At 41.2% G+C, this 16,081-nt stretch overlaps 1 protein-coding gene across 5 annotated transcripts in view; it reads right to left on the bottom strand.

Annotated features, from left to right (window-relative positions):
- SPATA7 (spermatogenesis associated 7) overlaps positions 1–16,081 on the bottom strand; it is a 78,766-nt gene that overhangs the window by 41,135 nt on the left and 21,550 nt on the right. For 4 of the 5 annotated variants that reach the window (XM_020811426.3, XM_072986527.2, XM_072986529.2 and 1 more), the window contains exons 3-4: positions 13,281–13,376; positions 7,167–7,214 (exon numbers count right to left, since the gene is read on the bottom strand). In XM_020811426.3, the coding sequence (XP_020667085.3) occupies positions 7,167–7,214; positions 13,281–13,376 (144 nt within the window). The remainder of the gene's footprint in view (positions 1–7,166; positions 7,215–13,280; positions 13,377–16,081) is intronic. The other variant, XM_072986528.2, reaches the window with a different exon arrangement.

The following is a 16,081-nucleotide window of genomic DNA, read 5'->3' as shown; positions in this document are numbered from 1 at the left end:
AATATAACATTAAACAATGGTTTGCCCCCAAAAACAGGGAGTAACTAATCAAGTGGAATAAGTAAGAGAACAGAATTTAGGCATTACTTCAATAGTTCCAAGACAGGTTGGTATCATGTGTAAACTTTATTTCCCAGTCCTCTTGATCACACTGTCTGGGCTACAATCTTAATATATACTGATGAAAAACTGCCCACTTGAAAAGGTTTTTACAGGTACTGCCAGCAGACATGGGCATCAACAACTATTTCATCTTGCAGAGCTTTTGTAACACTTCTGTCACACACACTGCAGCTGCATAATTCTTCCAGCCACTGATTTATTTATTTATTTATTTACAATATTTTTAGCCGCACCATTGCCAGTGGCTTCTGGCGGCGTACAGCATTAAAACTTAAAAACATTAAAAACATTTTAAAAGACAATATAAAATAGCATATATTAAAATAATTCTTAAATTGATAAAAATCCACATGCATAGAATGCTTCACAACGTATGTATTACACATTTCACCTGCTATTTCAAGCCAATTAGGCCATTCTATAATCCACACAAGTATTTTTGGGGCTCTCAATGTGGTATGGCAACTTTCCTGCTGGCTGCAATACTGAGAAAAGAACAGCTGAAATGAAAGAGATGCCACATGCAAAAAACACATTCACTGTGTTGAAGGAGAGTCAGCCAGGGTGTCATGTTTGCTTGTTAAGAAGCAAAACTGTTTTATCTGTAAACATACTTAGTGGGAAGCAAATCCCATGGAATTCAATCAGGTTTCTGTTTGAACAAACATACTGAAGAATGAATCTTGATCATCTTGAAGATTAAGATTTTACCCTTTCCTCTAAGAATATTTATACTGTTTGTGCTGTGTAAGGAATGTTATGACTCCTATAAGAATTCTTGTGTTTTGCTGGGTGTAAAAATGCCACATACGCAAAGAAGTGTTATTTATGGAGAATCAAGTACATTACACCCATATGCCCACAGCCAGAAAATACAAAAACATAAGAATTAAAGGATCAATATAAAGGGGAAAGAGGCTACACATATCACCCATATCACCTAATTATGCTTTTAATCTATAAAAACTACAAAAAAGTCAACTCTCAATCTTGAAATCAGATATAATACTATTATAGTAGTATCTATAGTATTTTAATTTATCAGGGAGATGAGCTTTCCCAGACATTTTCTTCTTTGACAAACAGATCCCGGCTTCCAGTAAGCAAATACTTTCCCAAATGATTACAAGCTGAATCTGCTTCAATTGCTAATGTACACCCCCAACACATAGATTGAAGACACACAGCATATCTAAAAATGGCAATTTCAAATCAGCCGACAATGCAGTGACATCTTCTATCAGATACTGGCTATAAGACCAATGGACAAACGAATGAGCCAGCAATGTATGCAGGTACTGAAAACAGGTTTCCCATCACCACCTAGCAGACAGGTATGAAGAGAGTGCTAGTAAAATATTCAAATCCATTCCACCTCTGCAAAGACTATTTCAACAACAATGAAGACACCTGGAAAGGATTTGCTCAACCCCAGGGTCTCACTTACTGCCCTCCTTGGGACTTGGAGGAAAATTTCCCCTAAAGCTAAAATAGGCAGCCATCTGGAAGTAATTTTAATTCTCTAGGTAGTGTGTGGGTTGTCTTGGTTACTTGCCTTATCTCTTCTACCACCTTCCTGCAGTTCACACAGAGGCTTCAAAGATTTCTATTTATTTTGCACAATCGTTATATAGTAGCCGGACCTTAAAACCAGGAAGTATTTCTGTTAAGAGTGTGTGTGTGTGTGGGGGGGGAAGCATTTCCCTAACATTTTTACCCCTAATAAAATGAAATTCATTACAGTCAATAACTAGTACTGTAAATGCTTTACGGAATGTGGTTGTTTAGGGATCAAGGGCAATCATTGTGCTATGCACAACTGTAAGAATTAACACAATTTCACCCCATGTCTGAACTATATTGTGAATTTTAAAGGTCTTTTAGATCATGATCCAGCATCACAGTGGATAGAGTGCCAGAGTCAGGAGAACAGGGTTCAACTCCTCTCTTGGTCATGGGAGCTCACCGGTGTGTGTGGGGGGTGATGGTTAAACCACTCCTTAAACATCTCATACTTGAAAAATCTCATGAGAGATGTCATAAAGTCAGCTGTGACCTGATCACGCTTTTACGCACACAGCCCATCCATAGTCTGCACAATACCACAAATGGAAACAAGACACTTATACATATACTGGTGCTTTACAGAAGAGTCTGGCAACACAGTTGCATGACAGAAGTGTACACAACATAGCCCAGTCCACAAAGGGAAAAAAAAGGTGGGAAAGGCACACAGAAGTAGATGCCTCCAAATGATATAAATAGGAAGACAAACCACACACTAAGTGTCAGTGGGGCTAAGCAACAATTGAGTGTCTCTGATCACAGGAAGAACACCTCTTCTTCCGTGGGGTTCTATAAACTTGGTGAATTGCCTTTTTCATGGAGGAGAGATTTGAACCTAGTTACTGGTCATTATAAAGCATACAGTCTGAAGATAATTGTATGATTGCACAATATCTCTATACAAACACCTATACAGCACAGTACCAAAAAGCTAGATGTCAGACTCACCCTGAAGAGAAATAACTTTCTCATGTTAAACATTTCTTCTACTGTGGATTATTACAGATAAGAAGCACACACCCTTCACAGCCAAATGTTTATTTTATCTGCACAATAATAAAATATCAATTTCATTAGCATCCCTTCTCCTGTAAAAACTTAAAATCTAGCTCATATGGCTTGGCACTGTGGCCTCTTCCATGCAATATGTTGTCTTGGTTTGTCTCTGCTCCAACTATGACCTCTTTAGAAGCGGAAAGCTTGTTTTCTGTCACCATTCCTCAATTCCAATCTTGAAGCTGGAGCTAGGAACAGAAAATTTCCCCCTGATGTCCCAGCACTGAAGCATGTGGTTTCTGGTTGGCCAGTGAGACAAACTTGGTGATTCCCAACACTGCTGTCACCACTGAAGAATTGTATTTCTCCACCTCAAGCAGCATCATTTATAGAGTAGCCCTCTAAGTCATAATTATATTTTCTCCATGACTTAAGTGCCAAACAAAGAGGTGAAAATACAGTATAATTATATAATTATATTTTCTTCCACAAAAATAATATATTATTTCTGATGCCTTTCTTCACAACTATCCCTTCTTACCTCTCTCTCTCTCTCTCTCTCTCTCATCACAGGTTGTTATTCTCTCCTAATTTAATTTGTGGTAGCCCATGTGCTGAATCCTAGAGTAAGGAAAGACTACTACCTCTAGTTAGTCAGCTAGCTCAGTGGTCCCCAATCTTGGGCCTCCAGATGTTCTTGGACTTCAACTCCCAGAAATCCTGGCCAGCAGAGGTGGTTCTGAAGGCTTCTGGAAGTTGTAGTCCAAGAACATCTGGAGGCCCAAGGTTGGGGACCACTGAGAAAATTTACTGTGACTAGCAACCCTATGTCTATAGAAGAGAGAAAGAATTGATCCTACATTACCCAGCATTATAAGACAATGAGACCTTGGCATGCATCTCTCTCTCTCTCTCTCTCTCTCTCTCTCTCTCTCTCTCTCTCTCTCTCTCTCTCTCTCTCTCACACACACACACACACACACACACACACACACACACACACACACACACACACACACAAATATTTGCTGACTCGGGTTATTTATAGTTGGATAATCAATCCATTGTGAAGGAAATCAACCCTGAGTGCTCACTGGAAGGACAGATCCTGTAGCTGAGGCTCCAATACTTTGGCCATCTCAGAGAAGACTCTCTGGAAAAGACCCTGATATTGTGAAAGTGCGAAGGCAAGAGAAAGGGACGACAGAGGACGAGATGGTTGGACAGCATCATCAAAGCTACCATCATGAATTTGACCAAACTCCGAGAGGCAGTGGAAGACAGGAAGGCCTGGCGTGCTCTGGTCCATGAGGTCATGAAGAGTCGGACACAACTTAATGACTAAACAACAACAATAAACTTGTAAAATTTTAGAGACAGATCTGGGTAACAGTTGATTACATATATATTTTAAAAACTGAGATCCAGTCATTATTTGTTTCTTCATCCCTCCACCACATCTAGCAGAGTCTAATATGAATGTCTGTTATGTTCTCGCACACTCCATCTTAAGGCTGCAAATGCAGACTCCAGGGCTTTAACGCCAGCCAGTTTTTTGTACTTTCCTTTAGGAAACTCTTGGGATCCTAAAAGTTTGCTCATTACTATATGAAATTCTGGTTGGCCCAATAAAATGTTACCCTAATAGTCTAATGGTACAGCAACTATTCTTTCAGTATTATAGTTGATATCAGCATAACTGATACCTGCACCATGTACATCAATTTGATTGGTTACTGGTTTGCAACAATTGTTGTGTGCTTCTGCATGAGCTGTCACTGTGATATATAGCATGAAGGGAGAGAAAAAAGCAGCAGCAGAAGAAGGGGGACAGGGGAAGAAAATAGGACATGCATTTGAAAAGACTGGGCTATGCTGAATAAACTTGCTCTCTATCTGAAGGATCTCTTTGGCTATAACCATTCATACAGGTAATCACATGCAATTGTTAAAGCCTTACAAACTTTTCTGGAAGTCCTTAACAGTGGGATTCCTTTATGTTTCACTGGCATCAGGAGTATGATCAGGAGTGTGTAAACACTGTGGATGTAGCTGCCCTTGCTCTCCCTTGTTAAAAGTCTTCAGAGCAGGGCTTTTACCTCAAATCAGGGGTGTGAAAAATGTGCCAGTTCCAGTTGAACTACATAGAATCATAAAATAACTGAGTTGGAAGGGGCCTATAATACAGGAATTCGAGTCAAAACAAATTTGTCCAATGGTTGCCCAATTTTCTCTCGAATGCATCCAGCACTGGAGAGCTCACCACCTGTTGAGGTAACAGGTTCCACTGTTGTACTACTGTAACAGTTATGAAGCTTTCCCTGATATTCAGCCTAAATCTGGATTCCTGTAGCTTGAGCCCATTATTATGTGTCCTATACTCCGGATAATCAAGAACAGATCTTGCCCCTCCTTTGTATGGCTACTTTTCAAGTATTTGCTATCATATCTCCCCTCAGTCTTCTTTTTTCAAGACTAAACACACTCATTTCTTTCCCCTGATCAACCTTGTTGCCCTCCTCTGAATTTGCTCCAGTTTGTTGACATGCTTCTTAAAGTGCGGTATCCAGAACCTACAGAATACTCTGTCCTAACCAAAGGCCTAACCAGTGCTGAATAAAGAGAACTAGTACCACAAGGAATTTGAAGACTATACTTCTGTTAATGCACCATAAAAGCACATTTGCCTTCTTCGCCGTCACACTGCACTATTGGCTCATATTCAGCTTTTAATCTACAACATTCCCAAGATCCTTTGCACTTGTAGTACTACCTCTTCAATAAAAGTTATTCTGTTCTCTTGTGGTATTACAGAGCCAAGTATTCCCATCTTGTAACTGTGCAGTTGGTCTCCCCCCACCAGTGTAGAATTTTGCACTTAAGCCTGTTAAATTTCATTCTAATGTTTTCAGCCCAGTGCTCAAGCCTATTAAGATTTTTCTGAATTTTGTTTCTGTCTTCCAAGGTATTAGGTATTCCACCCAAATCTGTGTCATTGGCAAATCTGATAAGTACTCCTGCACTCACTCATCCAAGTCATTAATAAAAATGCTGAAGAGCACCAAGCCCAGGACTAAGCCTTGGGATATCACACTTGCTACCTTTTCCCAGTTTGAGAAGGAACCACAGATAAGCACTCTCTGAGTATGATTCTGTAACCACCTATTTGCTTATTTAAAGTAGTTTGTCCCACTTTTCTACTTAAAAGGATCCAAGTGCTCACCTGATATTTGTATTATACAGTCCACAGCTAATTAGCTTGCTAAGCAGAATATCATTGTCAAAGGCCTTGCTAAAGTCAACATATATTACATCTACAGCATTCCCATTATCTAGCAGAGAAGTTACCCATCAAAAACTGAAATAAGATTAGTCTGGCAGGATTTGTTCTTGACAAGTCCATTACGGATTGTAGTTATTACTGCATAATAATAATAATAATAATAATAATAATAATAATAATAATAATAATAATAATAATAATAATAATAATAATAATAATAATTTATTGTCATTGTAAGTATATACACAGTATACCCATACAACGAAATTCACAGACACCCAGAGACCAGACACATGCACACACATAAAATTCCCCAAACACTCCCCACCACATTTTCAATGTGCTTTAAGAGTGACTGCTTTATTATTGTGGTGGTAGGTTTATGTTGTCTATGTTTGATATTCTTTTAATAAAATAAAATTAAAAAAAGAAGAGTAACTGTTTTATAATCTGCTGCAGAATTTTCCCTAGGATTGCTGTCAGGCTGACTGGACTGTAGTTCCCTGGTTCCACCTTTTACATACTCGGAGGTTAAGCAATTTACCTTCCCATATCTAGCTGAAGCATTCAAAGGCTCATATAGGCCTTTAAAATGTTAAAACAGAGAGCTAATTGTTTCTTTTCCCACCATTGTGAGATGCCTATTGTTTAATTTTGTTCTGTAAACTCTGTTTAATTCCTTAAGTCCAGAAAAATACATGAATGACACCATGTTCAGCAACCATTTGATCTTTTACACTAGGGAAGGGATACTAACCTGTCTAAGCTATTGTTAGAATGACACTAATAATAGACTCATTTCTAATTGTTCACCAAGCACTATACCCTTCTAAAGTATAGTTGGGCTTTGTGTAGACAGCTCTATGATAGATTTGTATGGTCCTGCATTATAGGACAGGGTTTACACAAGAGTATAGTTTGACCCCACTTAGCTTGAGGAATAAAACTGAAGAGAATAATATATGGAAAATAAAACAAAGGATGTCATAAAACGATTAAAGCTGCCTTATAGTAGTTTGGTTGTGTGTTTTGTTGCATTCTGTATGGTATGAATGTTTCACACAAACCCACATCTCGATTCTAAAACAATACAATGCAGGCCATTATTACTTTAAAAACAGCTACACAAAACCCCAAACCCCCATGGCATACCTTTAGAAAAGTTTTAAAAGATTAATGCTTCAAAGTAGGTACTTACACTTTATGCTGTTTAGCCTGCTTTTTGGTACTGAACAGTCTACAGCAGCTGAAAATAAACAACACAATTAGAATGAGTGAATAAATAATCTCTTGAAGGTTTGTAATAGTGACTAAAGTAACTAACAAAATGAACAGCCTAGCTGTTAAAATGTTGCTTTTAAATACGTTGCTCTTTTAATTAGCATTTCTGTTTCAAAGGATTCAATTAGATGTTAAAGAAAGAAATAAAAATCTCATAATTGGCCTTTACAGGATGTAGGCTTTTTAATTAAAAAAAAACCCTACCATGATCTGGCTACACTTCTGCATCTGTGGAAAATATAATTTCATGATGGAACAGTGTCTCCTGTAACTGTAGCTCCATGTGTCTGTATATAGACTGCCTTCCCACATGGTAATACATAATAAAGAGTATTTGTTCTCTTTTGAGGTTTTAATGAAAACCGAACATTAATATGCTCACCGGTAAGGCAGTTACTAAGAATGTGGGTAGTGATACATAGGGAAAAAGGAAGATTAGAATCATATCAGTGTTAATGGTAAACCTGGAGATATATAAAACATCTAGATTCCAGTAATAATGCATCTAGTTTCCAGTAACAATTAATCCTATTGAGCAGTTCTACCCCAGAGTCTATTTGCCAGAGAAGGTACTAGTAGATGAGAGTCATCACAAGGCATTTTGGCACCCAAAGCAGTGTTGTTTTATTTATCAGAAGATTTTTTTAACCACCTTTCAGGAGTCCAGAAGCCTCACGAAGTGCTATAAAACAATCAAACAGATGGCAATAATACTATTGTATTACTGTAATACTAATACAATAGCATTGTAATCTGTTTAACTGTGTGTATCTGTATACTGTATATGTATGTATAAACAGAAACACACACAGTATATATAATAAATCTTAGAACTGCACAGCCAGAACAGATACTATGGACTATAATCAACTTTCTGAAAATATATGGATAATTCTAATTGTCATCCCCAGTTAGAGCAGACTTTCTGAAATGACTGGAATGTCAGTCCTGTTGATTTAAGGGTCTACTCTAGGTAGAACTAATGACTGGATTTAGTACATATATGTTAACAGAGAATGAAAAGGACTAAATATACAGAAGACAGCAATGAAAAAAAAAAGAAATCATAATATAGCTGCCCCAAACTGAAAACACAGCTGGTGTGCTTCAGTTCTTCTCCTCTGATTTAAAGCCCAGGGCCTGGTTTAAAGGCATGCTGGTAAAACTGAGCAATTTTAAGTCTACCCAAAGGCTGGTGGAGAGACTACCTGGGAACTCTTGGAATGAGTTCCGTGTCCAAAAGCTGAGGTAAAACTGCTGGACTGTGATCCTTTATTTTCTTTTCAACACCAGCTATGGGACAAAGGGGAACCTTTATTTGTTACAAGCAGGGCAACGAGAGTTGGTTGGAAAGGGAATGTGTGGAGCGGCTAGGAGGCCGACTGTCCTGGCTAGCTGAAAACCACTGTGATGCTGAGAAAACTCGGTTGGGACCAACTGCCATTTTATTCCCTCCCTTTCAGAACTGCCATCAGCAGCAGACATTCCGCCTGGTTCTTTCAGGCAGAAGGGAGGTACGACAGCCAGTCACGCTAAGGCCGACTGCTGTTTGGCCTAGCCCCCCTGACAGAACCACCTCTAAGAACAGCTACTAGAAGAGATGAGGTAAAACAGAGACTTTTTCATCAGCCTATTTAGGAGCCCCTTGACTCTTCCTTCCGCTTGTCTCCTACAGTTCCATTACAGAGCTTCATTATATGCCAGGCATGGAAAATCTGCCACCCCTTAGCATAATTCTATGCTTTCTAGATTTCAATAAGGCCCCCAGGGTGACAGATGGGTGTGAGCCCACTCATAACTCTCTCTTCCCTTAATGCCTGCTTTGGGGGGGGGGGGGCTTTGACTCCTTTTACTACCAACTGCAGCCCTGACTGACTTCTCCTATGGATCAATTGCTATTCATGTGGAAGGATCCTGCTCCCCATCTCTACTGTTTATCATTCAAACAACCTATGTCTTAAATCTGCTTATCTTCCTCCTTCTTATCTGTCTCTTTTTCTTTCTTTTTACCTTGGACTGCAAGCTACCCTTTTTTGCTGGAAGGGTGCTCTCCAAGCATAATAAATAACATAGCAACTTCCACAGCTTAGGAATGCCTTGAAAGCACACAATTTGCTTGCTTGCTTACTTACTTATTTATTATGCTATAAGCAAACAAATGGATAGTGTGGCTTCCTTAGCTCTGGAAGTAGTCCATTAATACTGAAAGAACGAAACAAGGGAAGACACATGCACCACAAACACCAAGAGATGACAGGGTTATAATCACTCTTGCAAAACTAGGAGCAAGTCTCACACCACTGGACCATACTATAATCTCTCAGTTAATGTCTTACTCTCCCCTGGTCTCCCTTGTTTCAACACTGTCTTTTCGCTGTATCTGGAGTATCAACCCAATGTCATGTGCCCATTCTGTTACAGAGACAAACCACTTGCTGTAGAGCAGAGGTTGTCAACCCCCAATCCACGGCCCAGTGCCAGTCTGTAGCCTAACCCGGACCGGGCCACAAAGACAGACCTCATGCCCCCCCTGCATGCACTCCCCTCCCAACAGCTGCTTTGCGCATGTGCGCTCATCTCAGCGCTGATGTGAGTGCTCCCCCACCCCTTCATGCATGCGGCTGAGTGCCCGAGCGCCTGCATGGGTATGCAGATGCCCCTGCGCATGCATGAAGTGGTGGGAGAACGCTCACGCCGGTGCGGGCAGGTGCTCCCCCACCGCTTCATACATGCCCCTGAGAGAGCGCGCACCTGAGAGGATCTTGAGCAAACAAAAAGTGTCCACATCTTTAGGTTTTTGCTGCTTACTCTCCTTAGGCCAAAGAGGTAAGGCTATTTATTTTTCCTCCTGCTTAAGTTATATTCTTTAGGAAAAGTCACACCAGTTCAGGATAAGCAGTGGCACAAGCCTCGTACGAGTTATTTTTATTTATTCTTTACAAGGTTGATGATATATTTAGATCACAAGGGCTAGAAACTTAGTTTACTTTTTTATTTTTAAGGGAATTTTGACAGTATGATATGAAGATCAAACCATTAATTTACATTAGTCACTGACTAACAACATTACTCCAATAATGATAATTAGAATATCAATCCAGAATCAACAATGAAGTCATGAGTAGACGCCTTCATGAAAATAGACCACTGTAAGCAAAATAAAAATGTATCTGCAGATATAATGCTATTCTCATGCGGAAGCTGTATTTTGCAAAAAATGGCATTTTAAATTAAGGATGATTTTACTAGGGAATTTTATTTACTGACTGACTATATAGCTTAAATGAGTACAAGATTCAGGCTACCATCATATAATTCATTAGCAAGAAGTAACTTACTACTGAGTAGAGATGCACAGAATTGCACTGTTATTTTCATCTTCTGCTCATGAGAGTGACATCTGGAACCACTCTGTAAGTGGCAACAATGTTTTTAAAAATATAAAACCACCCACTGTGATCACATAGTGTGAAAATGGGAGTACCTTGAGGCAATACAATGAAAAAAGAGCCTACAGAATAATTAATGTTAAGATGCTTCTGCCAAATACTAATTAAGATAGACTACCATCTTTGGAGAATGAATATCTGTTCAGCGATCCAAGAAATGGCAGATGATGTAGCTTAATGTTATTATATCTTCAGACTGTCATACTGGCACAGGCTATATCCAGTCTAACACTTTTATTTTTGCTTTAACTTTTAGAGGGAAAATAATTTCCCCCATAATTAATCAATACTGGAGCTCCTGGTTCAATTTAGCATTTCAAACACCTAGTAGAATATTTTAAAATCAAAGTGCTGACATTTTACTATTAATTCTACAATGAAAATTCTGAAATGTCAGGCGTGTGTGTTTTAGTACAAAGTAGAGGGAAATAGCACACCTAAAAAATAATAACATGCAAGAAGAAGGTGAGCTAAATACAGGAGAACTGTAAATAGTCCAAACATGCTGTTTAAAACGGAGAAAATACTGCATGGACTTTCACAATGCTACACAGCATAGGGTAGCTAGCTTGTGAACAGGAGATGCTAGTATGCCAAACGCTTTTGCATTCACTTATGTCTTATGGCATACTTGCATATATATATATATATATATTTGACAATCACTGCCCTTTGCCCTTATAACCTACACTGATAGAACTGCTGGCATTACCCCCATTATGGCAACAGCATATCACATACCTTTTCTATGCTCCAAGTGTCTGGTATCTGAGAAATCACTGGTGCTAAACTCATGCAGTAGAACATGGATGTAAAAAGAACACAGAAAGTATCCAATACAAATTTTTTATGCTTTGGGGCCAAAGAAGGGCCAAAGCAAGCATTTGAGAAGGCTTCCTCTATAATTATAAGAAGCAACTCAGTACCTTCTGAGGCAGCTCATGACATCTTGCTTCTCCATGAAGTTGCAGCATATAATCTCAGAGATTAATTTCAAAGTTTTGCTACATGCATATTTACTTATACAGTAAGACCCCCATATCCATTACATCAATATCCACGGTTTGTTAACCACAGTCTGAAGATACTAAACATTTTAAACAAAAATACATGTACTGAGATTTAAGGATAATCAAATGTAGTTATTGGAACTGGCCACTAGAGGGAAGCAGATACTATGCTCTATAGAAGGGGTACCCAACCTTTTTCTACCTGCGGACCGGCTGGGGAAGGCGGGGTACCCCCTGAGCTCGTGCGCATGTGCGAATGGCGGCATAGCGTTTGTGTGGGTGTGCACTCATGCGCAAATGGTGGCGCGGCGCTTGTGCGGGTGCTTGCACATGTGCAAACGGCGGCACTCACATGGGTGTGTTGGAGCACGCCTGCATGTTCAAATCAGCTGTGTGGAGGTGAGTGCGTGCGGGGGATGGGGCAGGAGGTCTGTCTCCGCGGCCCGGTCCGGCTCAGGCCACGAACTGGCACCTGGCTGTGGACCAGGGGTTGGGGACCTCTGCTCTATAGAAGAGGCATCTTCCTTCCAGAGCAGTGTTGTAAACCTCAATGCTGGGTTGGCTGGCAAGACTGGAGGAGTGCACGCCTTAAGTCAAATCACCTCCTGGGAGACATTTCCCACCCCACATCCCTTCCTGCTTTCCAGCCAGCTCCTTCCTGAAGACTCCTGGGTAAATGAGGATTTTTAATTGACTTTGAAGAAATGTTGCAGAGCCATTGAGACTGTGTGTGTGTATGAATGAGAAAGAAAGGGGGAGGGGGGACAGGAGAACAGCCGCCTTCAATCTGTTCAATCTTCAGCAGTTTAGTAAAGAAGACTTCAGTTTGGCTTTGATAGAGACACCATCGAGATAAAAATTGCAGTTATGGGTTTAAGACTGTCACAGTGTACACTATAAACCATGTTTTTCACTATCCGCAAGAGAGGGCTTGAAACCTACAGGGGTCCTACTGTATATTAAATTTCTACCCTGCCATTTTCCCCAAGAGCTCAGGGTAGCATATGTGATTCTTCTCTCCTGCTCATTTTTTATCATCACTATCTGAGAAGACAGGCCAGGCTCAGAAAACATGACTAGTCCAAAGTTACCCAGAAAGCTTTGTAATTGAATGAGAATTTGAACCTGGTCGTCCTATCCAACTATTCTAACCATCTACCCGTATTTTTCGCTCCATAAGACGCACCTCTCCATAAGACGCACCAAATTTTTAGGAGAAGAAAACAGGGGAAAATAATCTGTTTTCTTCGCTCCATAAGACGCACAGACTTTCCACCCCGTTTTGTGGGGAAAAACTGTGTCTTATAGAGCGAAAAATACAGTATGTCACTGGTTTCCAACCTTGGGTAACTTAAGTGTTCTTGGACTGCAGTTCCCAGAAACTTTCACCACCAGCTGCGCTGGCTGGGGTTTCTGGGAGTTGAAGTACAAGAACAGCTGGGTTACTCAAGGTTGGGAACCACTGATCTACATCATAACCATCAGTACAGGGTTAAATCTTGATATTATGCCCTAGCAGTACTTAAAAAAACAGAACAGAACAAAACAGTGCTCAAATATGACTATTTTTACCTTTGGCTGAAAGGATTTTATTGTAATGCACGGCCATGTGGTCCCTGATCAGGTACTGGCTACTTAGTCTGTGGGAGGAGGAGTCAATGCAGAAAGCTAAAAAAAATAAATAAAAAAATAGAAGCATATTGTATCATTATTGTAAATAAGGTACTAGACATCTTGGCCATAGGGATGAATAAGTACAAAGTTCAAAACAGCAACCGTAGAGACCTAAATGAGAGACTGATGAGAACAGAGTACAAAGAACAGAGTTCACCATACTGGAGTTTGGCGCGAGTCATCTTGTAATAAATAAACAGAATTAATTGAATGAACACTAGTGCTTTCATACCATACTCAATTATCACAAGTGGGTTTCTGCACAGGATAGTTTCCTAGAGAAATATCTCCAATGATCCAGAATAGTGGGCTACTTTAAACCTTTATTTCTTGCTTTTGCTTGAAATTAACATCATAAATAAAGAGAAGTTACCTACCTGTAACTCTGGTTCTTCGAGTGGTCATCTGTGAATTTACACTAATGGGTTAATCTGCGCCTGAGCAGAGCAGCTTCAGAACCTTCTAGAGCTTTAAGCACACCAAGAACATGCACCAAGTACCTCAGTCCTGTAGAACTGTCCACCGCTGCACAGCATGTTGTATGGCATCTGTGACGAACAGCGGGGAGGAAGGGTGGGAAGTGTGAATTCACAGATGACCATTTGAAGAACCAGAGTTACAGGTAGGTAACTTCCCTTTCTTCTTCGTGGTCTCTGTGAATGCACACTAGTGGGTGACTAGCAAGCTGACTTACCAGGTGGTGGACGTCACGGCAAAACAGAAGCCAAGACTGCTCTTCCCACAGCAGCTTCTGCCTTGGCCCGAACATCCAGGCGGTAGTGGGCTGCAAAGGTGAGAGGCATGGACCAAGTAGCAGCCTTGCAGACATCTGTCAGGTCTACTCCTCTAAGGAAGACTGTGGAGGAAGCAACTGTCCTATTAGAGTGGGCCCAGATGGTAGTTGGCAGAGGTGTACGAGCCAGTTCATATGCCAATTTTATTGCCACGACTATCCATCTGGAGAATGTCTGAGGTGATACAGGTGATCCTTTAGATAGTCCTTGGAAAGCAATGAAGAGCCTCTGGGAGGACCAAAAGGATGCTGTCTTGGAGAGATAGTCAGCAAGAGCTCTCTTGACGTCCAGTGAATGAAGGGACTTTTCCAAATTTGTAGTTGGCTTTGGGAAGAAAGTGGGTAGGATAATGGGCTGATTCAGGTGGAAAGATGTAGCTACGTTCAGCAAAAAGGAGAGATCTGGGAAGAGGGGGACCTTATCCGGGTGGATAAGAATGGTGGGTCAATTCACAGAGCAGTTAGTTCACTATCCTGTCGAGCCGAAGTGACAGCAAATGTTTTTATGGTACAGTGGTCCCATAGCAATGCATTGAAAACCCATTAATCTGTAACTGGCCTAAGAAAATAAATCTCGGGTTTCCAAAGCTGCAACCGCTGCCTTCTGTCCCCGCTGCCCTCTGCCTCCCATCCCCATGGGGACAGGAGGCAGAGGGCAGTGGGGGCAGCTTTGGAAGACCGGCAAGCCAAAAGCCACCCCGACCTCCGCGCCTGCTGCCAGCTTTCCGCTTGCCGGACTTCCAAAGCTGCACCCGCTGCCCTCTTGTCTCCTGTCCCCGGTGCCCTCTGCCTTGTTTGTAATTTTTGTAAGTAGGGACTTTCGTAAGTCAAGGGTCCACTGTAAATAATTTTTAAAAAGTGCAAACCAAATGTTCAAATGGTGGAGACATCAGTTTCCTCAACACAAGCTGTAGGGACCACTGGGGGGTGGGGGTCTGTAGGCCGGATGCATATTCCTAAGGTCCTTCAGAAATTGCTTTAATGTTGGATGTCAAAACAAAGATAGAGGCTCTTGGGCAACAATTGCAGCTATGTAAACTTTAAAGGTTGAATGTGAAAGTCCGCGCTGAAATAGAAGGAGGAGGAACTTCAACAAAGCATCCAGCGAGGTAGGTAGTACAGGGAGGTTGTTCTTGACAGCAAAGTCTGAAAATATTTTCCACTTGTGGGCAAAAGTGGCAGTAATGGATGGTCTCCGGGCTTGGCACAGAACATCTGCTATTGATGGACCAGCCTCCAGCCTGTGAGGTGTAATGAGTCCAGGTCTGGATGTAGCATCCTGCCGTTGTGAAGAGAGAGCAGGTGAGGAAGTATTGGTAGACAAAAATGGTCGATTGAGTGTTGATGTAGTGGGGAGAACCACGTCTGGCGAGGCCACCAAGGAGCGATGAATATCACGTTTGCTCGATCTTGACGAGCTTTGATGACCGCCTTTTAGATCAGCGGGATAGGGGGAAACATGTATAACTATTCCTCCATCCATGGCACCATAAATGCGTCGCCCAAGGAATGGAGGCCGGCTCCTGCCTGGGAGCAGTACCGGACACATTTTTTGTTGGCAGGAGACGCAAAGACATCCATACACGGAGTGCCCCACCGGTGGCAGAGACTGGGACACTGCACCGTCCATCGTGTGTGCCATCTTGAAGCCTGCTCAAGTGATCGGCTAGAAGGTTGTCTGTAGAGGCAACATGAACAGCAATGGGAAAAATATGGTGCTCGTAGCACCACTCCCAGATTTGGACAGTGAGATATAGGAGGCATTGCAAATGTGTGCCACCCTGCTTGTTCAGGTAGAAAACCGCTGTAGTATTGTTGGTTGCAACCTGTACTACCTGTCCTGAAAGGAGACAAACGCCCAAAGAACCTTGAAAACAGCGAGGAGTTCTAGCAGACTGATGTGGAG

The sequence above is a fragment of the Pogona vitticeps genome, chromosome 1 (genome assembly GCF_051106095.1).
Source record: "Pogona vitticeps strain Pit_001003342236 chromosome 1, PviZW2.1, whole genome shotgun sequence".
NCBI lineage: Eukaryota > Metazoa > Chordata > Lepidosauria > Squamata > Agamidae > Pogona > Pogona vitticeps.
This window is presented reverse-complemented; position numbering and strand designations above follow the sequence as displayed.